Source organism: Polypterus senegalus, chromosome 4, assembly GCF_016835505.1.
Source record: "Polypterus senegalus isolate Bchr_013 chromosome 4, ASM1683550v1, whole genome shotgun sequence".
In the NCBI taxonomy this organism is placed as follows: Eukaryota; Metazoa; Chordata; class Cladistia; order Polypteriformes; family Polypteridae; genus Polypterus; species Polypterus senegalus.
In genome coordinates, this window is record NC_053157.1 from 244555916 (window position 1) to 244582479 (window position 26564).

The 26564-nt window shown below is 42.7% G+C and overlaps 2 protein-coding genes across 4 annotated transcripts in view; one reads left to right on the forward strand and one right to left on the reverse strand.

The window, feature by feature from the left end:
* LOC120528357 (zinc finger protein 184-like) overlaps nt 1–26564 on the forward strand; it is a 700371-nt gene that overhangs the window by 596087 nt on the left and 77720 nt on the right. The gene's annotated exons all lie outside the window — the stretch shown is intronic.
* Nucleotides 17824–24199, reverse strand: LOC120528374 (zinc finger protein 79-like). The gene is made up of 2 exons (XM_039752529.1): nt 23659–24199; nt 17824–18596 (listed from the first exon to the last, which is right to left on the reverse strand). The coding sequence occupies exons 1-2, from the start codon at nt 24071–24073 to the stop codon at nt 17863–17865; spliced, it is 1149 nt and encodes a 382-aa protein (XP_039608463.1). The 5' UTR covers nt 24074–24199; the 3' UTR covers nt 17824–17862.

The window sequence follows — 26564 nt, forward strand, 5'->3', positions numbered from 1 at the left end:
CAGCAGCTTGCAGTACACGTCAGAAGACCTGAGTCCGCTCATTAAGTCAAGTCTGCTCCGGTTAAGGAATCCATTCCTGGGATTCCCAGACATTTTTCATTCCTGCATTCCCGGGAATGAAACTGCTGTAATTCCCAGGAATGGCCAAGCTCGCATATATAGCGTGTAAAAATCGATCAAGAAATAAGAGAGTTATAGTTGAACATAATTAAGTGGCAAGGATTTTTGGCCCACGGTGTAGTGTGTTCATTCAGCAACAGACCAACAGCAGTCATTCTCTCGCCTCCCAATAAGGCTGAGCACAGTGAACTGGGAGGAGTCTGCACTCTGCAGCTCATGAATGCTGGGACGGGGCAGACTTCATTGACATCTTTCAGACAACATCTTTGAACAGCAACTTGAAATTGCAATGCGTCAGTCTGTTGCCTCCGCATTATCTCTGCCAAGTAACTTGCCATCACAGAATAATGACAAGAAACTGGATGCATCAGTAACAGCTGAAATGGTGGTGTTTCAGAGCAATGGCAAGTGCAGGCATTGTTTAGAACAAGTGTATCAGTATCGGATGAATGTGTCGCCTACTTCAGTGGAGGCAGAGCGCGCTTTCTCAGCAGCTGGCGTACTCTGCACAAAGTACGCTCTCGCCTGGACAACCGCATGCTGGACACATTGTGCTTTCTACACTCTTATTACCACAACTATCTAGATCGGGGTGCCCACAGTATTTCGGCTTGCGAGCTAATTTTAAAATGACAAGGTCAAAATGATCTACATTAAACATTCTATATTATAGAATCTATATCATATTATTTATCTATATTATATAGCCTGAGACTGTCCAGCCCCTTTGCTCCTTCTCTGTTGCCACACGGGAAGAGGTGGAGGACGTCATCAGGAAAATGAAACCGTCTACCAGTTCCCTGGACCCTTTTCCCTCAGCCTTGCTGAAGGCCAACATTTCTGCTATTTCTACACTTATCACCAGGATTATAAACCAATCCCTTTTGGTTGGCCATATTCCTTCAGCACTAAAAACTGCCGTCATCAGACCTCTACTAAAAAAACCCACCCTGGATCCTGAAGTTCTGTCTATCTATAGACCCATCTCTAATCTTCCATTTCTTTCTAAAGTTCTGGAAAAAATAGTTGCAGTACAACTTCGTGATCATCTCAAACTGAATAATCTGTTTGAAAAGTTTCAGTCTGGTTTTCGCCCTGGCCATAGCACCGAAACAGCCCTGGTCAGAGTCACAAATGACCTTCTGATGTCAGCAGATACTGGTTCTCCTTCTTTACTCATTCTCCTTGACCTGACAGCTGCTTTTGATACAATTGATCATGATATTCTTCTTCACTGTCTGCAATACACCCTTGGACTTTCAGGAACTGTTCAAAATTGGTTTACATCTTATTTGACCGGTAGAACTGAGTATGTCGCACTTGGCAGTGCAAAATCTCACACCCATAATGTTACCTGTGGTGTTCCACAGGGCTCTGTGTTGGGCCCCATCCTTTTTATCATTTATATGCTCCCCCTTGGAAGTGTCATTAGCAAGCATGGTTTTTCTTTTCATTGTTATGCCGATGACACTCAGCTTTATCTTAGGACTACTCCCACCTCCTCTGCTGCTCCTCTGCCAACATCTACACTATTTGTTTGGAGGAAATAGAGGCATGGATGAGGCTCAACTTCCTTCAGCTAAACAGATCTAAAACAGAAGCCATTTTAGTTGGCACACCACACCAGCTTCGTTCCACTACCATCACCAGTATCACTTTTTCTGGAAAAAAGATACCTCTTTCTACATTTGTTACAAACTTGGGTGTTAAAATGGATTCTCAACTAACTTTTGACACCCACATTAAACATCTCTGTAAGTCATCTTTTCACCATCTCAGGAACATTGCTAAACTCCGTCCAACAATTACCCTGGCAGATGCAGAGAGGCTTGTCCATGCCTTTGTCTCGTCCAGGCTGGATTACTGTAATGCGCTCCTCATTGGGATTCCTGGCAAGAGTATCCAGAGACTGCAGTACATTCAGAACAGCGCTGCCAGGATCCTGATGAGGGTGCAAAAGCATAACCACATCACTCCTATCTTGAAAACCCTTCACTGGCTCCGTGTACCACTTAGAATTGAGTACAAGGTTTCCCTCCTTACCATCAGTGCATTTATGGATCTGCTCCCCTGTATTTACAGGAACTCCTTATCCCTCATACTTCCTCACGCACCCTCCGCTCTGTGCATACCAACACTCTTCAAGTTCCCAGAACTAAACTTAGCAGTATGGGTGATAGAGCCTTTTCTTCGGTGGCGCCGAGGCTGTGGAATTCCCTCCCCGACTACTTGAGAGCCCCACAGTCGATCAATGCCTTCAAACGAAACCTAAAACTTATCTTTTTAGAAAGGCTTTTTGTTAAATTATTTCTATAGATTATTTTGTTTGTTAATTTTATTCTTATTTTGTAGCACTTTGAGATTGTTAAATATAAAGCGTGATATAAATAAAATCTGATATTATTATTATTATTATTATATATATATATATATATATATATATATATATATATATATATATATATATACAGTATATATATATATGGTTCAAATAGTTTTACTGTCAAATAATGCAAAGAGTACACGACACATGTTTCGCCCTAATTCTGGGCTCATCATACATACACACTCACTGCACCCCCTCTCGGGAATCGAGCCTCGGACATCAGCGCCAGAGGCGAAACCTTTTGTGTTGCGCCACGGCGTGTGGTTTGTTTATTTGACAGTATGTAGATCGGGGTAATTACATTCAAGGCATTTATAATCTGAATCACAATCCGATTGTATGGTTGGTTACCTACCAGGTAACGCTTGTGGGATGTTAGCCGACTTGCTGACCAACCACAAGCGTTACCTTGTAGGTAACCACCCATACAATCGGATTGTGATTCAGACTTCGAATGCCTTGAATGTACACTCACCTAAAGGATTATTAGGAACACCTGTTCAATTTCTCATTAATGCAATTATCTAATCAAACAATCACATGGCAGTTGCTTCAATGCATTTAAGGGTGTGGTCCTGGTCAAGACAATCTCCTGAACTCCAAACTGAATGTCAGAATGGGAAAGAAAGGTGATTTAAGCAATTTTGAGCGTGGCATGGTTGTTGGTGCCAGACGGGCCGGTCTGAGTATTTCACAATCTGCTCAGTTACTGGGATTTTCATGCACAACCATTTCTAGGGTTTACAAAGAATGGTGTGAAAAGGAAAAACATCCAGTATGCGGCAGTCCTGTGGGCGAAAATGCCTTGTTGATGCTAGAGGTCAGAGGAGAATGAATGGGCCGACTGATTCAAGCTGATAGAAGAGCAACTTTGACTGAAATAACCACTCGTCACAACCGAGGTATGCAGCAAAGCATTTGTGAAGCCACAACACGCACAACCTCGAGGCGGATGGGCTACAACAGCAGAAGGTATAGAAAATGCAAAATATATATATATATATATATATATATATATATATATATATATATATATATATATATATATATATATATATAATGCAGTTATTCTTAAATGTACTTTGAATTGTATTTCACTGCAGACCCGAGACATTTCATGTTTTTTTCTGTGTACTTCATTTTCTTTCTTAATGTTCATCCATTCCTTCATTTCAGACCTGTAACACATTCCAAACAAGTGGGGTCGGTAAAGCATTCACCACTTTGTAAAGTCACCATTCCTTCTCACGACACGTCAAGACGTTTCGGCACTGAGGATACCAAACACTGAAACATTTCTGTTGCTGTTTTGTCCCATTCTTCCTCCAAACATGTCTTAAGGTGTCCCACTGGGTCGTCGTCGTCACATTTCTTATGTCAGAATTCTCCACACATTCTCTACTGGGACAGGCGAGGAGTTCAGGCAGGCCAGTCCAGTAGCCGTGCCCTCTTCTTCCTTAGCCATGTTGCTCTAAAATGTCAATGTACTTTTCTGCATTAATGTTGCAATCACAGAAGTATAAATGGGCGCTGACACAACGCCATACCATGACAGGCCCTGCACTCTTTTGGACTTGTTGCTGATAACATTAGCACATGGTGTTGATGGCACATGGCGTTCATTTCTTCCAATAAAGATGTGGAGTCCTGAATCATCTGACCACAATACACACTTCCACTGTGCAATGGTCCATCTCAGACCCCTCTGAGCCCATAGAAGTCAACGCCACTTCTAGACATGGTGAACGAGGCTTCTTTATTGTACAGTGAAGAATGAAGTGGTATTTGTGGATGAACTCCGTATTGTAGTGCTTGGCGAAGGTTTGCCAAAGTAATCCCTCGTCACCCATGAGGTTCAGTCCGCTACTGATGAGTGACTCTCCTTGATTCAGTGCCTGTGATTTGAGGGGTCAGTGTTCGCGGGTGGTCTGCCCTTGCGCTTTACGCACTGAAATTCCTCTGATTGCTGAACTATTTAATGATATCACACGCCACAGAGGGAGAGATTTGCAAATCCCTTCAACTCTTTCTTTGATGAACTTTGTTTTTAAACATCTCAATCATTTTCTCACTCATGTGTTGACAAACTGGAGATCCTTTGCCCATCTTTGCTCCTCAGAGACTCAGCTTTTCGTGGGTATAAATCACGATTACAATTCCCTATTTGAAATCCCATCATTATTTAATTATTTGACCTCATTACTGGCCCTAATTTGTCCCCAAAAAATCCAGACTGTTTTTGGAACCTGTTGCAGGCCACAAATGCAGAAATGGATGTATAATAATAAATGAAATGAAGTTTTTAACTTCATTTTAACTCGTCCCCATCTTCAAACACAAAATTATAATAAATTTCAAGCGCCTCATCCCCGACAACATGTAAAAATAACGAAGCTTTCATTTTTTCCGCTTTACGATCTGCGTCAATTGCAGATGAATAGAGTTCAAAGCGCTGTTTGAATCTTCTCCAGTTTTCAGATACATTACCGGTCATCTGAAGCTTTGGAGGTGGCTGCAGACCTTCCATTTTTCTTTATTTTATTTATTTATATATTTTTTGGTGTCTTTTATTTTTTCAATACCTTGAATAAAATTGTCTTTTCAAAACCCACACTTCTGACATTATGTGTTATTTTTATTGCGGGTTCCAATAACTCAGCAACACCTTGTTTGGAAAAGAGTAGACAACTTGTGCAAATACACCAACTCCTATTCCGTTTCTCTTCTCAGTACTCAAATGTGGCACTTGGTGCCATGGCCCACCTGCCAAGTTATTTTGCCTGCCTATGGTAAAATCATTCCTGATGGAGGATCGCAGGAATCGTGGGGTAGAGGGGTCCTTTCATCAGACTGGCTGGCCCAGCATTGACTCAACTTTGGAATGGAATTTGGGGAGGAAGCTTTATGGCTGAGGTGTCCAGGACTCTAAACAAATCCAAATAACATTATGTGATATCATCTACTGTTAAATTTTCTCCGTACTCGTAATATTTTTATTTTACTATTACAGTATACTGTATTGAGGAATACTTGTGTTCTGTTCTGTTTATTGTGTTGTATTGACCCACTTCTCTTTGACACCTACTGCATGCCCAACCTACCTGGAAAGGGCTCTCTCTGCCTTTCCCAAAGTTTCTTTCATTTATTTTTCCTAGTTTGTCCTCTTAGAGAGTGAAAGGTGGGGGGCTGTCAAAAAAGCCCAGTGTGGCACCTCTTGTGTGACTTTGGGTTATACAAAAATAAATTGTATTGTATTGTATTTTATTGCATTGTATTATATTGTATTGTTTTCAACAACACAGAGCAAACCAACTAAATATCGGAGGTTTAAATAAGAGCACAGAGTCAGTTGGGATACTCTCTCATGATGTTCTCATCATTTGAATGCAATTCTAATTTGAGGTATAGGAGGTGGTGATAAACAGAAGGGGTGGTCTTAACTGTTATAAAATTTTGAAATTTACATTTATGTTTATTTAAATTAGGCAGAGGGCTACAGAATGCCTAAACGCCTTCGGGTTGGGGGAAGGGTCCTGACTGTTGTTTGTGCGTATGCGCCGAACAGCAGTTTGGAGTATCCACCCTTTTTGGAGTCTCTGGAGGGGTTGCTAGAGGGCATACCTTCTGGGGATTCCCTCATTTTGCTGGGAGACTTCAATGCTCCAGTGGGCAATGACAGTGAGACCTGGAAGGGCGTGATTGGGAGGAATGGCCCCCCCGATCTGAACCCGAGCAGTGTTTTGTTATTGGACTTCTGTGCTTGTCCCGGATTGTCCATAACGAACACCATGTTCAAGCATAAGGGTGTTCATATGTGCACTTGGCACCAGGACACCCTAGGCCTCAGGTCGATGATCAACTTTGTGGTCGTGTCGTCGGACTTGCGGCCATATGTCTTGGACACTCGGGTGAAGAGAGGGGCGGAGCTGTCAACTGATCACCACCTGGTGGTGAGTTGGCTTCGATGGTGGGGGAAGATGCCGGTCAGACCTGGTAGGCCCAAACGTGTTGTGAGGGTCTGCTGGGAAACGGCTGGCAGAGTCCCCTGTCAGAAGTAGCTTCAACTCCCACCTCCGGCAGAACTTCAATCACATCCCAAGGGAGGTGGGGGACATTGAGTCCGAATGGGCCATGTTCCGTGCCTCTATTGTTGAGGCGGCTGACCGGAGTTTTGGCCGCAAGGTGGTCGGTGCCTGTCGTGGCGGCAATCCCCGAACTCGTTGGTGGACACCAGTGGTGAGGGATGCCGTCAAGCTGAAGAAGGAGTCCTATAGGACTTTTTGTCCTGTGGGTCTCTGGAGGCAGCTGATAGGTACCGCAGGCCAAGCGAATGCGGCTTCAGTTGTTGCTGAGGCAAAACTCGGGCATGGGAGGAGTTTGGAGAGGCCATGGAGAATGACTTTCGGACGGCTTCGAGGAGATTCTGGTCCACCGTCCGCGTCTCAGGAGGGGGAAGCAGTGCAGTGTCAACACCGTATATGGTGGGGATGGTGCGCTGCTGACCTCACTGGGCGCTAGGGTCGGTGGGGAGTACTTCAAGACCTCCTCAATCCCACTAACATGCCTTCCACGAGGAAGCAGAGCCTGGGGACTCTGAGGTGGGCTCTCCCATCTCTGGGACTGAAGTCACCGAGGTGGTCAAAAACTCCTTGGTGGCAGGGCCCCGGGTGGATGAGATACCGAGTTCCTTAAGGCTCTGGATGTTGTAGGACTGTCTTGGTTGACACGCCTCTGCAACATCGCATGGACATCGGGACAGTGCCTCTGGATTGGCAGACGGGGTGGTGGTCCCCTCTTTAAAAGGGGACCGGAGGGTGTGTTCCAACTATAGAGGGATCACACTCCTCAGCCTCCCTGGAAAAGTCTATTCGGGGTTCTGGAGAGGAGGGTCCGTCGGATAGTCGAACCTCGGATTCAGGAGGAACAGTGTGGTTTTCGTCCTGGTCGCGAACAGTGGACCAGCTCTTACCCTTAGCAGAGTCCTGGAGGGTGCATGGGAGTTTGCCCAACCAGTCTACATGTGTTTTGTGGACTTGGAAAAGGCATTCGACCGTGTCCCTCGGGAATCCTGTGGGGGTGCTCGGAGTATGGGGTACCGGACCCCTGATAAGAGCTGTTCGGTCCTGTACAACCGGTGTCAGAGCTTGGTCCGCATTGCCGCAGTAAGTCGAGCCCGCTTCCAGTGAGAGTTGGACTCCGCCAGGGCTGCCCTTTGTCACCGATTCTGTTCATAACTTTTATGGACAGAATTTCTAGGCGCAGCCAGGGTGTTGAAGGGGTCCGGTTTGGTGGACTCAGGATTGGGTCACTGCTTTTTGCAGATGATGTTGTCCTGTTTGCTTCATCAGGCCGTGATCTTCAGCTCTCTCTGGATCGGTTCGCAGTTGAGTGTGAAGCGGCTGGGATGAGAACCTCCAAATCCGAGACCATGGTCCTCAGCCGGAAAAGGGTGGAGTGCCCTCTCAGGGTTGGGGAGAGATCCTGCCCCAAGTGGAGGAGTTCAAGTATCTCGGGGTCTTGTTCACAAGTGAGGGAAGAATGAAGCGTGAGATCGACAGGCGGATTGGTGCGGCATCCGCAGTGATGCGGGCTCTGCATCGGTCTGTCGTGGTGAAAAGGAGCTGAGCCGTAAGGCAAAGCTCTCAATTTACCAGTCGATCTACGCTCCTACCCTCACCTATGGTCATGAGCTATGGGTAGTGACCGAAAGAACGAGATCGCGAATACAAGCGGCTGAAATGAGTTTCCTCCGCAGGGTGTCTGGGCTTTCCCTTAAAGATAGGGTGAGAAGCTCAGTCATCCGGGTGGGGCTCAGAGTAGAGCCGCTGCTCCTCCGCATCGAGAGAAGTCAGATGAGGTGGCTCGGGCATCTGATCAGGATGCCTCCTGGACGCCTCCCTGGTGAGGTGTTCCGGCACGCCCAACCGGAGGAGGCCCGGGGAAGACCCAGGACACGCTGGAGGGACTATGTCTCCCGGCTGGCCTGGGAACACCTTGGGATTTTCCCAGAAGAGCTGGAAGAAGTGGCCGGGGAGAGGGAAGTCTGGGCCTCTCTGCTTAAGGTACTGCCCCCGTGATCCGACCTCGGATAAGCGGAAGAGGATGGATGGATGGATGGATGGCTACAGAATGTAAATGTGGCCTGACGTTTGTTATGTTTTATCACCTTTTTCTAAACATACTCTTTAAAAGAAGATCAAATCTGGACGTGTCTACATACAGTGCCTTCAAAAAGTCTTCAGGCCCTTCAACTTTTTCACATTTAGTTATGTTGCAGCCTTGTGCTAAAATCATTTCAATTCACTTTGTCCCAAATCAAACAACTCTCAACTCAACCAAGTTCTTCTTCTTCTTCTTCTTCTTTCGGCTGCTCCTGTTAGGGGTTGCAATAGCGGATCATCTTCTTCCATATCTTTCTGTCTTCTATATCTTGCTCTGTCACACTCATCACCTGCATGTCCTCTTACCACATCCATAAACCTTCGCTTAGGCCTTCCTCTTTTCCTTTTCCCTGGCAGCTCTATCCTTAGCATCCTTCTCCCAATATACTCATCATCTCTCTTCTGCACATGTCCACAAAGTTAAAAAACCTCTTTGACTTTGTCTCCCAACCGCCCCACCTGAGCTGACCCTCTAATATACTCATTTCTAATCCTATCCATCCTCGTCACACCCAGTGCGAATCTTAGCATCTTTAACTCTGCCACCTCCAGCTCTGTCTCCTGCTTTCTGGCCAGTGCCACTGTCTCCAGCCCATATAAGGGACCTCCATAATGAGCCCAGCTGGTCTCACTACCATCCTCTAGACCTTCCTTTTCACTCTTGCTGATACCCGTCTGTCACAACCAAGGTGACATAGTGAAAACGGGATTTGCAAATTAATTAAAAACTAAAAGTGCAATGTCCCACTGACATAATAGTAATCAGACTCTTTACTCAGGACTTACTTGAAGCCCCTTTGGCATCAATCACAGTCCCTGGGGTCTTCTTGAGTCTGGTGTGACCGCTTGACACACCTGGATTTGGGGATATTCTGCCATTCTTCCCTGCAGATCCTCTCAAGTTCTGTTAGGTTGGATGGAGACCAACAGTGGACAGCAGTTTTCAATTCTCTCCAGAGAAGTTCAAGAACATTCATAGAGTTATTCATAAGCCATCCCTGGGTTGTATTTGCCTTGTGTTTTGGGTCATTTTCAAATTGGAAGGTAAACTTTGGCCCAGACTGAGGACCAGAGCTCTATGAGCAGGTTTTCATTAAGGTCGTCTCTGTTCTTTGACCTGTTCAGCTCTCCCTCAATGCTGACTGGTCTCACAGTCACTGCCATTAAAAAACAACTCCAAATGTGATTCTGCCACCACCATACTTCACTGTTGAGTGGTATTATGCAAGAGGTGAGCGGCGCATAGTTTCCTACACATATGACAGTTAGAATTGAGGCCAGACAGTTCAAAGTTGGTTTCATCAGACCAGATAATCTTGTTTTTCCCAGTCTGAGAGTCATTTAGGTGCTTCTTAGCAAATTCTAAGCAAGCTTTCATGTGTTGTCTGACCACAGTGCCATAAGGCCCAGTTTAGTGGAGTGTTGTAGTAGTGGCTGTCCTTCTGGAAGCTTCTCCATTCTCCACACATATTTTCTGGATTTCAGGCACAGTGACCATTGGGTTCTTGGTCACTCCTCTCATGAAGATCCTTCTCCATTGATTGTTCTTTGGAAAATCATGGGTGTTCTAAACATATTCCATTAAACATTATGGAGGTCCCTGTCATCTTGGAAACCTTCAGTGCGGCAGAATTTTTCCATATCTTTCCCCAGATCTTTGCCTTGACCCAATCCTGTTTCAAAAATCTGCAGTCAGCCTCATGGCTTGGCTTTTTCACCACTGTGCACCTTCTATAGACAAGTGTGTGCTTTTCCTCATCATGTCCAATCAATTGAAATGACTTCAATTAGACTGCAAACAAGGGGTAAGAACATCTCAACGATGATCTATAGAACAGGATGCACCTGAGCCAAATTTAAGATGTCACAGGAAAGGTTCTGGAATCCTTGTGTCGATGAGATATCCCAGTTTTTACTTTAATAAATACATTTTAAAAAATAAAATCTAAAACTCAGCTTTCCCTTTGTCATTATAGAGTGTTGAGTGATGCTTGTTGAGGGAAAAAAATGAAATGATTGACCACAAGGCTGCAACATAAAAAAGTGAAAAGTGGAGGAGTCTGAAGTCTTTGTCAAGGCCCGGTATGTTATAAAGAGAAAAAATCTTTTCACATGGCTACATATTCAGACATGGATAAAAGTATTGGTTTAAAAATGAAGCACAATTGTATGTGAAATAAGTTAAAGCTTATGGGGGTCCTTAGAAATTCAAAGACTTCACTGGACTGTCGTGACATCTCAAGCCGACTGATTCCTCTAATGTGTGTCGCCAGGGTCTTCAGTCACTCAAGTCCTCACTCTGCTGTGTTGAGTCATTGTGTCCCACCTCCATGATGAGACCACCAGAGTAAAGCTGACCACAGATTGAACAGAAAGAGAGTTTAAATGGAGGAGAAAAAACAAGAAAACATCAAGAGAGACTCAGGCTGACCTCCAGGATCAAGGTACACCTTCTGGATTGGAGTTTTCTAAAACACATGTTGACAAGCCACAGTGCTGGAGAAGGTCATTTGGTCTGATGAAACTAAACAAGAGCTTTACAGTAAGTCACAGCAGCTCTGTGTCCACAGAAGACAAAACGAGTGTTCAAAGAAAAAACTCAAAACATGGAGGAGGCACATTACTGTTATGGGGCTGCTGTGCAGAATCTGTGCATGACACAATAAAATGAGAAGATCATCAAGACATTCTGGAGTGAACATCACAATGCTCTGTCTTGGGTTCAGGTCATGGATCCCCCAAAACATACAAGTAAGATCACAGAAATATGATAGAAATTACTTTGTAATGTTCTGAGGCATCTGTTATGCATTCTGAACTGAATCCAAGTCAACATCCATGGAAACAGCTGGAAGTCATAGTTGGGAGAAGAAGTCCATCAAATCTCAAAAAGAGTTGGCTGAGTGAACAGTGAGAGGATTAGCAGTCTCATCAAGAGCTACAGAAAGTGCCTGATGGCAGGTCTCACCTGAAAAAGTCAATTAGAGAACATTAGGTGAGGGTCCCAATACTTGTGTAGCTAAGAGTCCTGCAAAGAGTTCACAGCAACACCACATGCACATCAGAACAGGTCATCCAGCAAAAGCTAAACATGTTCGGGCCTGGCCAGTACTTGGATGGGAGACACCATCTAGGAAAGCTTAGGTTGCTGCTGGAAGAGGAGTTGGTGAGGCCAGCAAGAGGCACAAAACCCGGTTACTCTCAATGTGGATCCCAATACCCCAGTGGGGGGTGACGGGGACACTGTGTTGTAAAAATGGTGCCATCCTTTGGTTGAGGTTCTGACTTTTTGGTCATAAAATAGCCCTGGACATCCTTTGCAAAGAGGCTATGACTCCAGGCTAAATTGCTCCCCATGGCTTAGGCATTCTGTTTCCCTAATAATCCTATGGTGAGTGTCACTGGCTGCTGTCGCATCATCTTGGTGGCGCCCCACTCACTGGCTCCCCACTCACTGAAACACTCTGAGTAGTGAGAAAGGTGCTATATAAATGTAAAGAAGTATTATTGATAGTAGTGTTTTTCTTGTCATGGAGAAAACATCCTCCTCGCTTGGAAGAAAACATGCAGAGTTTCAGGACGAGCAATCAGAATAAGACTTAATTGCAGAGAGCATAAAGCTGACTCAGTTCAATAAAGTGAGATCCATTAGTCTGTTGGAGCCACGTATTTATTACAATTCTTATCACCAGATTACTTCATTCTGCATATTTGTCATCCTTATCTCATTCCTAGTACACAATTCCTCCATTCCTCTTAGACCACCAATATTTTCTCCTGCATTAATCATTTTCTGATGGACATAATAACTTCCTACCCATCACCTGTCACTGTCATCTTAACCAGAGTGGCAGGTTCGCCATCTATCACATTCTTAACGTTTGGTTTGTAAATATAGGTGTCATCCCAGAGGGAATAAAAGGTATGCACATAAGCCTTTCATTTTTAACTGTCTGAAGCCCTTGGTTACAATATGTATACATATGAATAGGCATTACTTTGGACACATATGAATTCTCTATACTCTGTGGAATAAAGAAAGGCGGATGACTACTGTTGCCAGTTTACACTCATTTGACAGAAAATTGGGATTGTTGTTTAAAAAGTCGACGAGGCATGTCAATAATCCAAACAGCAAAGAGATAGATGTAAAAGGAGCTATAAAATACATAGATGTTAAATACTATATACTGTAGGAGATGTGAAAAATATGATAGATGCATAGAGCAATGTGAAAGACATCATATAATACATAAATACATATGATAGGCCCTCTATAACAGACATATAAAAAATGTACAGTAATAAGAGATGACAGGAAAGGCACTACAACAGAGAAAATGACAAATACGACAGGCGCTATAAAAGAGATACAGCAGACAGATGTGAATGAAACTGTAAACCAGAGAAACGTGAAAGACAAAACATAACTGATGGACACAAGGCCAGTTCAGAGTCACCAATGAACCCAACATGCACATCTGTGGAGTGCGTGAATCAAAGCAGGAGTGACACGAGGAGAACAGGCAGGCCTGACATTCAAGATGACGACTCATCTTTTTTAAGAGATGGCTGAAATGGTCAATAAACAAGCAGAATGCTTCAGGGGGATGCCGAGTAGGAAACTGGAACTCTGTGATCTTCTTTCATGCCCATAGTAAGTATTGCCAGTTTGCATGTATGCAAGTTTCATAACAGGAAATGTGCTGAATTCAAGTGATATTGAAGAACAAGGACATTATGGAGGAAGACTTTTATCTTAGGCTGGTTGTGCTCTACACTAAAGTACCTCAAGTCCTTTAACCAATCAGAGAATGATATTCAGTCATTAATTCAGCTCTATTATGCAAATTCACTTGACTTGTTTATAAAATGGTCCTCTGCCCCTTCTTTTTGACCATTCTCTAACAGACTACTGTGATGAATGCTTTGTCTTCGGCATTTTATGAGGAATACTGTAAATTAAAGATACAATGGACGAGTTTCCTCCTGCCTGATTACTGACTCAAAGGGGTTTGATCAGACTTGTCCTAGTAAAGGAAAAGTTTCTTTGTTTAATTAATAAGTTGATTTCTTCCACAGGGGGCAGCTCAGGCCTACAGATACTTCTCTGAACAGAAGGGTCCCATGTTGATTCACAACCACATGACCCCCGAGTGTCATTGAAAGTCAGCTGTTTAAATTCTGCTGGAGCAGCACTGCTGAAAGGCACTATATAGACTAAGTATCTGGCGCTCTGGAATAGTGACCATGTGCAGGAGCGAGTGACAGATGGGACTATTGTAGATTGTCCACCCTTCATTGGTCACTCAAGGAGTCCATCATTTCTGAATCAATCCACCGAGGACTCACAGGTCAGTCAGATGTCGGCCATACTGACGAGAGTTTTGTGTTCTATTGAGTCACTTGGCGTCACATTAGACATTAAACTTCACCACCTTCTTCTTGTTTCCAGATTTGTCAATTCTGCTATTCTGGAAATTCCAACATTCTCAAACAAATGAGTTCTCAGTGAAGGTTGGGATCTCCCTCCGGTGACAGAGGAAAATCTGTACTACTAGGGTTCTAAGTTGATTCAGTAGGTGTGATAGACGAGGTCCACGTTATCAAACACCCACTGCCTGACCCAGTCACACACATGCCTCGTTTTTGTGTGAATTTAATGTAATACCTCAACCTTGCCATGTAAGAGATAGACAAGCTGTAATTCTGTGCATCTGGAAACATCTAATGTTTTATTCCTGACTGAAGGATCGATGAAACTCCTCTAGTAAATTTAATTTTCTTTTAAATTATTGGACGAAGTATGCAGCAAATTAAACATATAAGCAAAGGGCTAAAAGACACTAAAGTCCGACCTCGCTTAAACTCAGGTGCAACTCTCAGGTAGACGTCTAATTTGTCTTCTTCATTCAGCTGCTCCTGTTAGGGGTTACCACACCAGATCATCTTATTCCATATCTTTCTGCACTCATCATCTTGCTCTGTCACACCCATCACCTGCGTGTCCTCTTTCACCACATCCAAAAACTTTCTCTTAGGCCTTCCTCTTCTCCTCTTACCTGGCAGCTCTATCCTTAACATCCTTCTCCCAGTATACCCAGCATCTATCCTCTACAAATGTCCAAACTAACACAATCTCACCTCTCTGCCTTTGTCTCCCAACCGTCCCACCTGAGCTGACCCTCTAATGTCCTCATTTCAGTTCCTGTCCATCCTCGTCACATCCAAAGCAAATCTTAACATCTTTAACTCTGCCACCTCCAGCTGTGTCTCCTGCCCATATAACATAGCTGGTCTTACTACCGCCCTGTAGACCTTCCCTTTCACTCTTGCTGATACCTGATCTAAATCATGGTGTCCAACTGTGACCCCACAGGACCGCAGTGGCTGCAGGGTTTCCTTCCTGACACTTTCTTAATCAGTAACCAATTTCTGCTGTTAATTGACTTCTTTTCCCTTCTCTTTGTTAATTGAAGAATCCTCTGAATTGCTTTTTTTCCTTAAATGGCAGCCAAATAAAAATGAGACGTAAAGTGAACCAACGATTGACCATCCAGGGGGTATCAACATGACCAGTTGGGGTGTTAAACTTGCACCAGTTTCACTCTAGCCAGTTTCTTAATTAGAAGCTGATTGTTGTTGTTAATTGAACTCGTTATTTAATTCCATGGCTGTGTTCTCGTTTGACCGCAGCAGAAAGCAGATCAGCATCACCGAGCTCTTCATCTTTCTTCATTTTCTGATACTGTATGACAGCAAAGGTTATCTGGTCATGTGTTGCATCATTTTGTATTTCATTACTGTTTGGTTGCTAATTCAGGAATAAAAGAAACAGATAAGGGATCTGAGTCTTAAATAGCAAATAAATTAAAATGAAGGGGGAAAAAAGTTAATTAGCAGTAGAAATGGGTCATTAATTAAGAAAATGGTTAGAATGAAAACCTGCGGCCCTCCAGGATCAACGTTGTACACACTTGATCTGAATTAAAGAAGGAAACAGTCAAGTCTCCATGTGCCCCGTGTGTTCTTGAAAATGGTGATGATAAGCAGGTGTGTGTGTGTAATGAAGAGTTACCGTTCGGGAGAAGCCATCTATCTACCAAACAGCACAATATTGTACCTTGTTTAACAAAGGCAAAAAATAAAAAATAAATATTAAAGCATAAAATTACTATGAATTTGTCTAACTGTACTTACCTTATTACCTTAGTCTATCCCACTGGACTCCATTTCACTCGTCTACAGCATATCCAGCATGAGGTATTCTCAGTTTTATGTCTAAACCCAAAGCGTCAAGTTCTTCATCTGACCGGTGCTGTAGATTCCTTGAGAAGAGGTTTGCTTCAGCCATACACCTCGATACACACACAGCCAAGGGACTGGCAAAGCAGGGAATGGGATTAACAGTTGGATCAGCAATCTTGGATTCTGCCTCACGTGTGATGAAGGGTGTGAGGTCGAAGGTCGGTGATGTGGCACTTAATTCTAGGGAGGCAACAGTGCAACACGTCCTAACAACACAGTCAAGAAGGAGAAAGCTACAAGATGGCAACAGGCCACACTTACAATTTAGCAATAAAAACAGTTTATTTATTGTCAATTCATCATTAACATCAAATGCTCATGTATTAATAATCTCTAATGTACAAGGCCTCCAAGAACTCAAAGTAAAGAAGAAGAAAAAATATTTAAAGCAAAACAAATCTCAAGAATATTAACATTGTAACAGGCCTGGCTCATCTTTGATTAACTCTGCTGGTTATCAGATGAAACGCAGAAAGCAAGCTGATAAAATGTCGGCTAAGAGGAGCGCCGCAGAACAATCCCACCACTCAGGTGAGTCCTTCTGAATGAACAAAGACCAACAATGAGGTCTTTTCTTGCACCTATAAGTTGTTGAAGAAGATTCTTGCTGTTTGTGAAATATGTGTTGAATTCCAGTGAGTTCATTTCAGTGTGAATCCATATGTGGCTCTGAGGTGACCTTACATCTATGATCTATTTACCACTTGTCAGTGTTTTCTCCACTCCACTATTCTTATATATTTATTGACTAATCTCAGTCCTTTACTGCATTAAGATTTTTTTTGCCTGAGGATCCAATGGAAAGATCATTTGGCATTTCTGGGACAGGCTTTACTCCAATATGACTTTGTGTGTCTCCAAAAACCTTTTCTGGAAGAGTACCCTTTACCACATTCAAAACAGGTGTACTACTTCTCTCAGTGTGGATCCTTCTGTGGTGCCTAAGTGCGCTTGGACGCGAGAATCGTTTGCCACATTTTGGACAGCAGTAAGGTTTCTATCCAGAGTGAATTCTCATGTGATCTTTAGAAGTCGTGCTGTCTGAGAAAAGATTGCCACAGTCAAAACAGCTTTATTTCTTACCAGAATTAATTACTTTATGTTTGTGAAGAGAACTATTATAGGAGAATCACATTCCACATTCAGTAAAACTGTAAGGCTTCTCTCCAGTATGACTTCTTCTTTGATTATAAAGATGACTGAAGTGTGAGAATTGTTTGCCACATTCCAAGCAAAGGTGAGGTTTCTCTCCGGTGTGACGTCTGATGTGAATTTTTATGGTGATTTGTTTTGAGAATTGCTTATCACATTCAGGACAACAATGAGATTTTTATTCAGTATGGATTTTGGCATGTGGATAAAGACTTTTCTGGCTTGTATAACATTTGCCAGATTCAGAACATACATACTGCATTTTGCTTTAGTGGGAGTTTGTGTGTTTATTTGAAAAGAACTAATGTTTAAAACCTTATTCCACATTGCGAACAGCAATATGGCTTCTCTCCAGTATCAATTTCTGTGTGCTTTTGAAAATTGCATTTGTCAGAAAATTCTGAACAGCACTCAGGTTTTTAACCTGTGTGGATTTTTCTGTGTTTCTGAAGACTACTTCTCACGGAGAACATCTTACCACATTCTGGACAACAATGAGGTTTTTCTCCTGAGTGGATTCTTCTGTGGTTTTGAAGATTATTTTTCCATGAGAATGACTTACCACATTCAGGACAACAATGAGGTTTTTCTCCTGTATGTATTCTTCTGTGTGTCTGAAGATGGCTTCTCTGTAAGAATGACTTACCACAATCTGGACAACAATGAGGCTTTTCTCCAGCGTGGATTTTCCTGTGGTTCTGAAGATCATTTCTCCATGAGAACGACTTACCACATTCAAGACAACAATGAGGTTTTTCTCCTGAGTGCCTTCTTCTGTGGTTCTGAAGATTGCCTCTGTAAGAACGATTTTCCACACTCTGGACAACAATGAGGTTTATCTCCTGTGTGGCTTCTTCTGTGGTTCAGAAGATCTCTTCTTCCTGAGAATGACTTACCACATTCTGAACAGCAATGAGGTTTTTCTCCAGTGTGTATTGTTCTGTGATTCTGAAGATAGATTCTCCTTGAATACGACTTTCCACATTCTGGACAGTAATGAGGTTTTTCTCCAGTGTGTATCCTTCTGTGATTCTGAAGATTGCTTCTCACTGAGAACGACTTACCACATTCTGGACAACAATGAGGTTTTTCACCTGTGTGGGTTCTTCTGTGCCTCTGAAGATTGCTTATTTGTGAGAATGAATTACCACATTCTGGACAACAATAAGGTTTTTCTCCTGTGTGAATCTTCATATGCTTATTAAGAACACTTTTGTGTGTGAATTGTTTGCCACATTCCAAACAACATTTTTTTCCAGTATGAATTTCGATTTCTTTCTCTACTTGCTGTTGATCAGTTTTGATAGCTTCTGTCTGTGTTACTCCAGTAACAGGGAGAGAACTGCACTGCATAAAGGCTGCTGTCAGGTTCTCTGGTGCTCTTGCGGATTTCTTCATGCCTTTGTCTTTGTATTGAAGAGAGGGCTCACCAAATGAAGGCGGAGAGAAGCTGCAATTCTTCTGTAAATCTGACATAACACAAATATTTTAAATATTATAATTATTATTTTCCTGACATGTTTATCCAAGGCGACTTACAACATTTGACACACAATTAGTTACATTTCTCTTGTTCTTCCAACTGGAGTACAGACAGGTCACATGACTTGCTCGTGGTCACATGGTGTCAATAGCTGAATTTGAACCTGCAACTTCAGGGTTTGATGTCCAAATTCCTAAGCACTACCTGCCTTTAAAACTAAATGAAACAGTACAAGTATAGTAGTGGCACACTGGTTGGAGTTCCTTCATCATACTTAGGTGCCATTTATGGTCTGGACACTCCGTGTATGGTATTTACATGTTCTGCTGCCGTATGTTTAATTTCTCCACCTTTCTCTCAAATGTGAAAGACAGGCCTGATCTGATCGATCGATCACAAATTAAAATCAGCCAATTTACACTCCAAATGACTTGATCGATGTTCAGCAAATTAGCTGATCTTAACATCTGATCTTGAATGATAAAAAGTATGCAAGACAAAGTTCAAACATTACCAAAATACAGAAACATGTCCTCACCAGTCTAACAGCTTAATTGTGTACCTACAGCAGATAACGAATTTGCGGTTTGTAAAATTTGTGCAAAAAGAATTCAGTCATGGAGGATTCCCTGCTAAGAGTTTCAACAATAAAAACCTTATTCAGCATCTGAGAAGTCAAAACAAAAGGGACTGGTGTGAAGAACGAACTGTTCAAAGGCTGAGGCGACCAGCAAGCTTAGTCTAGCTCAGTCGCCTCCTCTCACTCGACCTCCAATAATGGCAGCACTTAGAAAACTCAACCTTATAATACTGACAACAAGAACGCCAAGGACTTACTTTGACAGCAAAAACAGTGGAATTTGTAAGGCTGGAGAACCAGCCAATTTCAGTTCTGGAAGATGTCACCTGTAGATCATTAAGATCCACGATTCCATTTGCCAGTGAGTGTTTGTTGAATGATTTATTTGTATAATTTATTAACAAGACCTTAGCTATTGTGACTAAAATCCCTTTTATTAGCCTTTCAGTGAATGTGTAGGTATTATGGAGGAAAGGGATGCAGAGTTTTACTAAGATAGTACATACAGTGCATCTGGAAAGTATTCACAGTGCATCACTTTTTCCACATTTTGATGTGTTACAGCCATATTCCCAAATGGATTAAATTCATTTTTTTTTCAGAATTCTACACACAACACCCCATAATGACAACGTGAAAAAAGTTTACTTGAGATTTTTGCAAATTTATTAAAAATAAAAAAAACTGAGAAAGCACATGTACATAAGTATTCACAGCCTTTGCCATGAAGCTCAAAATTGAGCTCAGGTGCATCCTGTTTCCCCTGATCATCTTTGAAATGTTTCTGCAGCTTAATTGAAGTCCACCTGTGGTAAATTCAGTTGATTGGACATGATTTGGAAAGGCACACACCTGTCTACAGAAGGTCCCACAGTTGGCAGCTCATGTCAGAGCACAAACCAAGCATGAAGTCAAAGGAATTGTCTGTAGATCTCCGAGACAGGATTGTCTCGAGGCACAAATCTGGGGAAGGTTACAGAAAAAATTCTGCTGCTATGAAGGTCCCAATGAGCACAGTGGCGTCCATCATCCATAAGTGGAAGAAGTTCGAAACCACCAGGACTCTTCCTAGAGCTGGCCGGCCATCTAAACTGAGCGATCGGGGAGAAGGGCCTTAGTCAGGAAGGTGACCAAGAACCCGATGGTCACTCTGTGAGAGCTTCAGAGGTCATCTGTGGAGAGAGGAAAACCTTCCAGAAAGACAACCATCTCTGCAGCAATCCACCGATCAGGCCTGTATGGTAGAGTGGCCAGACGTAAGCCACTCCTTAGTAAAAGGCACATGGCAGCCCGCCTGGAGTTTGCCAAAAGGCACCTGAAGGACTCTCAGACCATGAGAAACAAAATTCTCTGGTCTGATGAGTCAAAGATTGAACTCTTTGGTGTGAATGCCAGGCGTCACGTTTGGAGAAAACCAGGCACTGCTCATCACCAGGCCAATACCATCCCTACAGTGAAGCATGGTGGTGGCAGCATCATGCTGTGGGGATGTTTTTCAGCAACATGAACTGGGAGACTAGTCAGGATAAAGGGAAAGATGACTGCAGCAATGTACAGAGATATCCTGGATGAAAACCTGCTCCAAAACGCTCTTGACCTCAGACTGGGGCGACGGTTCATCTTTCAGCAGGACAACGACCCTAAGTACACAGCCAAGATATCAAAGGAGTGGCTTCAGGACAACTCTGAATGTCCTCGAGTGGCCCAGCCAGAGCAGAGCCAGACTTGAATCCGATTGAACATCTCTGAAGAGATCTTAAAATGGCTGTGCACCGGACGCTTCCCATCCAACATGATGGAGCTTGAGAGGTGCTGCAAAGAGGAATGGGCAAAACTGGCCAAGGATAGGTGTGCCAAGCTTGTGGCATCATATTCAAAAAGACTTGAGGCTGGAATTGCTGCCAAAGGTGCATCGGCAAAGTATTGAGCAAAGGCTGTGAATACTTATGTACATGTGATTTCTCAGTGTTTTTATTTTTAATAAATTTGCAAAAACCTCAAGTAAACTTTTTTCACATTGTCATTATGTGGTGTTGTGTGTAGAATTCTGAGGAAAAAAATGAATTTAATCCATTTTGGAATAAAGCTGTAACATAACAAAATGTGGAAAAAGTGATGCGCTGCGAATGCTTTCTGGATGCACTGTATATATAAATCATTATCAAGTGGACGTCGATTAGTTATTAATTGTAATCAGCCATCTTATTGGCTTATTGGGTAGAATGGCACTAGCCTAGTCCTTAGACCTAAATAAAATACTAATTATGCATAATAAGCATTGAGTGTTAATAGTCACTATACAGTTATGAATTCTGCAACACATATTATAATCATAATGATTTTTTATCCAAATTAAACAAAGGTACAAGGTCACATATTTCACAGATGATTTCAAATCTCAAACACATAAACTGCTTAGTGCCGGTGTCTTGACCACACAGACGCACTCGGACCAAAAGATGACAGCCGAGAGGTCCAAAGTAACTCCCCGCCAACAGAAGATGCATGAAGAAATTGACAATAAAGACAAAAACGATATTCGAGTCAGCAGCATCAGAGGTGAATCTTTATCTCTGTGAACCTCACACCACAAGAGATGCTGGGCTACTGGCTTTCTGGATGACCAATAAAAGTCGTTGTCCTTCCTGTGCCCTCCTTATACGAGTGGGGACAACGAGGGTCTGTTCAGTATGGCAGAATACATCATGGATGACAAGAGGACCAGACTGTCCTCAGCACATGCAAAGATACTTAAATTCGTAGATAAGAACCTGAAGTGTTCACCAAGACTGTCTCGTTTTCTTGTTGTAGGAGTCGACGGCTACAAATATCTAATTGAACGTTTTATTTGATTTGAAATGTGGAGTATGATTAAGACAGGCCTTTTGTTTTGCTTAGCTTGTTTTTGTTCTATTATGTATGCATTATGGGTAAATGTTCTTTGTGTATGCTGTATGCAGTAACACTTTATTATGGAATGTGAAGTTTATGCATGGCTAAAAATACATTTATTATTGAAAAGAAAAAAACAGTATTATTATTATAGGGCGACATGGTGGCATAGTGGGTAGCACTGCTGCCTCGTAGTTAGGAGACCTGGGTTCACTTCCCAGGTCCTCCCTGCGTGGAGTTTGCATGTTGTCCCCATGTCTGTGTGGGTTTCCTCTGGGTGCTCCGGTTTCCTCCCAGAGTCCAAAGATATGCAGGTTAGGTGCATTGGCGATCCTAAATTGTCACTAGTCTGTGCTTGGTGTGTTTGTGTGTGTGTTTGTGTGTGCGTCCTGCGGTGAGAAGGCGACCTGCCTGGGATTTGTACCTGCCTTGCGCCCTGTGTTGGCTGGGATTGGCTCCAGTAGACCCATGTGAACCTGGGTTATGATATAGCAGGTAGGATAATGAATGGATGGTATTATTATTATTGATATCAGCAAATCCTAATGGAATGGAATGGGTGATCAATATCACCTCTAAAGACTCTGATCAGAGCCTTTCTACCCAATAATGTGCTGAATTTGGGTTTTCTCTTCTTAATTGTAATGAATGTGATGATATTTACATCCTCTAGAACCTAATCTGGACTAAAAAAAAACATACAAATATATCCGCTTGTGTTAGGGGGGCACAGTGTTTAGCACAACTGCTTTATTGTTCAGATGTCCTGCGGTCAAATCCTGCCCACAGTTCTACACAGGGGCTCTTAATGGCCTTTCTGGTTATCAAGGTTCATCCTCTCATCCCCAAAAACATGCAAGTGAAGTGGAGTAGAAAATCCAAATTGACCCGAAGAGACTGCGGGAGACAGAAAGGCCCAAGATCATCTCCATCTTAAGATTTCACACCACTGCCAACTTATCCAGGCCATGCTGCCCAGCAAGTTCAGGCTGAGAGCAGAACACAAGATGCTGAAAGAAGACCCTGAGACCCCATTAATGTCATCATGGCTCGTACAGGTAGCTCTTGTCACTGTTAACGTCAAAGTGCGTGAGATTACCATTAGAAAGATGAGGTACATATTAGGTGGGCACTGGCTTGAGAAAATTCACTCTTATTTAGTGCACAGGGCTGAGGATTTAATTCTTATTTATTTATATCTTTTGGTGGACATTTCTGCCTTAACTGTCAAACAATTTAAGAAATATACATGTCCTTAATAAAATATGACTGTTGATATTTTCATTGAACGTAATGCGCTGTTGGCCTAACATACGTCACAGCTTCAGTCAGAGCTTAACGATGTTCAGGTCATGTGCTCAACACTTTAGATTATTCCTAATTCACCCAAATTTTTCTAAATTATCATTTATTAGGTAACCTATTGTTTGTTATCATGCAACTGAGCAGGTGGTCTTTATCGAAGTTCTATTAACCGTGTTTTCCTCTCTCATTTCAATCTTCTAAAAACATGAAAGCACCCACCGTTAGAAAGAGAGCGTTTATAAGTTCTTTTATATTAAATCACATTACTCACTTCTTCCAACACTCCCAGGTGACTCTTCTCCTCCTCTCCCATTTCCCTCGGTGATTTTCTCTTCAGACTCTGATAACTCTGATTTCAGCTCTACAGAATTCTCCTGCGTAGCCAGTCGTCCCGTATTAGTGGACCAGGGCTGTAAACTGGATGGAGATTCTTCACAGGCATCTTGCTTGAAAATATCCTCAGTTTCATGCTTTTGAAGTTCAAGACCAACAGAAAAATCATTCAAATCCTCAGCTTCAACGGCAGTAGTCACCCCCTTGCACTCTTCCTCCTCTTTAAAAACTGAAATTCTTTCATCGTGAACCTCCAGCTTCACACACACATCCTCTGGTGTAAGCCACTCACAGTCCTCTTCTTTAATGTCCACCATTCTTTCATCCATGCCATCTTCTTTGGCAGAGGCCATGCTCTGTGGGAAACTCTTCTCTCTCTTTAAGTGTCTGCCCTTCTCTTCTCAGATTCACTTCTTACGTGGACAGCCCTGAGCTGGAAGCCATTAGACACCTCAGTGTATGGACAAGTGAAATGGGAAAGCCCTGTGAAAATAAAAGTGTAGAATTAACTTCATAAAGTGAATAAAAATAATGAGCACACTTCAGGGTTACGGTATCCTCCATAAGGTTTGGTTCAAAGACACATTTCTCTTGATTTCCTCCTCTGTCTCACAGTTTAAAATTCCAAATCAGTCAATTCAGATGTGATGAAAGCGCACTGCAGACCTTCATTAAAGGGGATTTGCATACATTTCAGTGCCACCATATAGACATGACAACACTTTATCTACATGGCACCATCATGTTTGGGCACAGCAATAGCAGGTCTATTAAAGCCGTCATATTTAGGGCTTTGTTGGCTATAGACTGGCATGAACGTCAAACAGGAGTACGAGGTCTTTACATCATTGACACATTCACACGTTTCAGTGCAGTAAGTGTGGTAAAGACAAAGAGACCATCAGAAATTGTGTATTCATTCTCAGATAAGAGTACATGGAGCTCCTCAGAAACTACTTAGTGATAATGGTGGGGAATCAGAGAGATGGCAGAGAATTGCAACATTGAAACAAAGACCACCACTGCTTACAGTCCCTGGGGTAATGGACAACCTGAGGGACACAATCAGACCATTCACAGAAATTATACAGAATGTGATAAAGAATACTGGATGTGACTGGTTAGGGCCAGATTAGCGACATGGGGCACTACTGGTAAAGAATACCATGCACAATATTTATGGGTACAGCTCATATCAGCAGGTGTTTGGCCGAAATCCAAACCTTCCTTGAGTTCTCATGGACAGACCACCCGCCCAAGAAGGCACCACTAGTAGTGTGTCAGTGGAGCACATATTCCAGCGCTGGACACTCCAAGAAGACCATTTACTGAAGCCGAGTGTTCAGACCGAATACGGAGAGCACTCCAGAGACAAGCCAATTCTGAAAATGATAAATCTGAGACAAAGAGGATGACAAAAGAGTGGACTGTGCACAATGGAAGGGACCTGCAGATGTCACTGGACAGGATGGAGTTGTGAAATGTGTCAGACGTGGAGGTGCTCTTGGAAGGGCCCACCATTCTAGACTACGTAAAGTCAACGGTAAAGGTGACAATCGACATACCACCAGCAGTGAGAGAGATGGAGAGAGAGATTTATCTAACACTACATCAGATAATGAAGACACTGGAGATGAGAAGGAGACTCTAAACTCTTCAGTCGCAGTAGAAGATGTTGATGTTGAAGTTGAGCAAACTCTCGGGTTAAGACTGAGTCATTGTGTTTGTCTAAAAAAGGGGCAAACTGTGAGATATGTGGATGGAGATGGTGGCATACAGATAAAGTATTAGAATGGGCTGGTAAAGCAGAAATTGGTATAATAGTTTAGAGTTTACTGATCCTGACAGCACTGATGACACAGAAGGGTCTGTTGACACATCAAGTGTGGATAATCTGCAAGATGAACCAGAAACTAATGAACTGCAACTATGGGACTTGTGTGTGGAAATCACGGAGATATCAGCTGAGTCAGCAAAGCAGGAAGAGATAAGCAGCTGGGAAAGAAATGGAGCATCTGAGGAGGTGGAAAACCACAAGATGGATATGCCCTTTAAAAAGAGACTTCAGCAGGAATCGTAACTAAAGACCACCTAGTGGCACGAGGGTCTGAGGGAGAAGATAGGAGTGGGCTCAACAGGGATTCAACAACATGGGCATCAGAACCTGCTCAGCAAGGTCTCTGAGGTGGCACTGCTACCTTAAACAATGAGGACAAACAGTTGAGCTCCAGCCCATAATAGTATAGTCGGGGCTCTGCAGCTTTCACATATATTTTATTTTCATGGCTTCCTACTGTATGGTTGGATGAAAACAGCTCTGATGGGCTCACCATTACCTTGGCATGAGTCCTGTTCTTCATTTAACACGGCCATCTCTAGTAAGCAAAAGAATAAAAGTACATAGAAATACTGAAAGTAGTTGGAAAAGATAAAATATATTAAATAAAAGAATACCATTACAAATAACACCAACAAAAACTGCAAAGTCATGTCCACTGTAGATTTTACTGTATCTCTGTAGCAGCACTAGCTTGTGTAAGGTTTGTCTTTTTATTTCTAATTTAACAAATCAAAGTCTCCCCGTTACAGTGAAACCACACGAGCATCTTTACAGATAAAAAAATACCAAAAAATAAAATCATTTAAATTATTTCTAATAGGTCTCAGTATGAGACAAACTGGTGGAAATTAAACCTGATCGCGCCCTGTAAAGTTACATCGTGCGACTCCACTTTAATAAAGTTTGCCTAGGACAGCTTTAGAGGAAAAAGGAAAAAACACAAAGAACACACAGAGCTTGAGAAAAAACAGGAGTAGCATCCATTTGCAGAGCCACAGCACCAT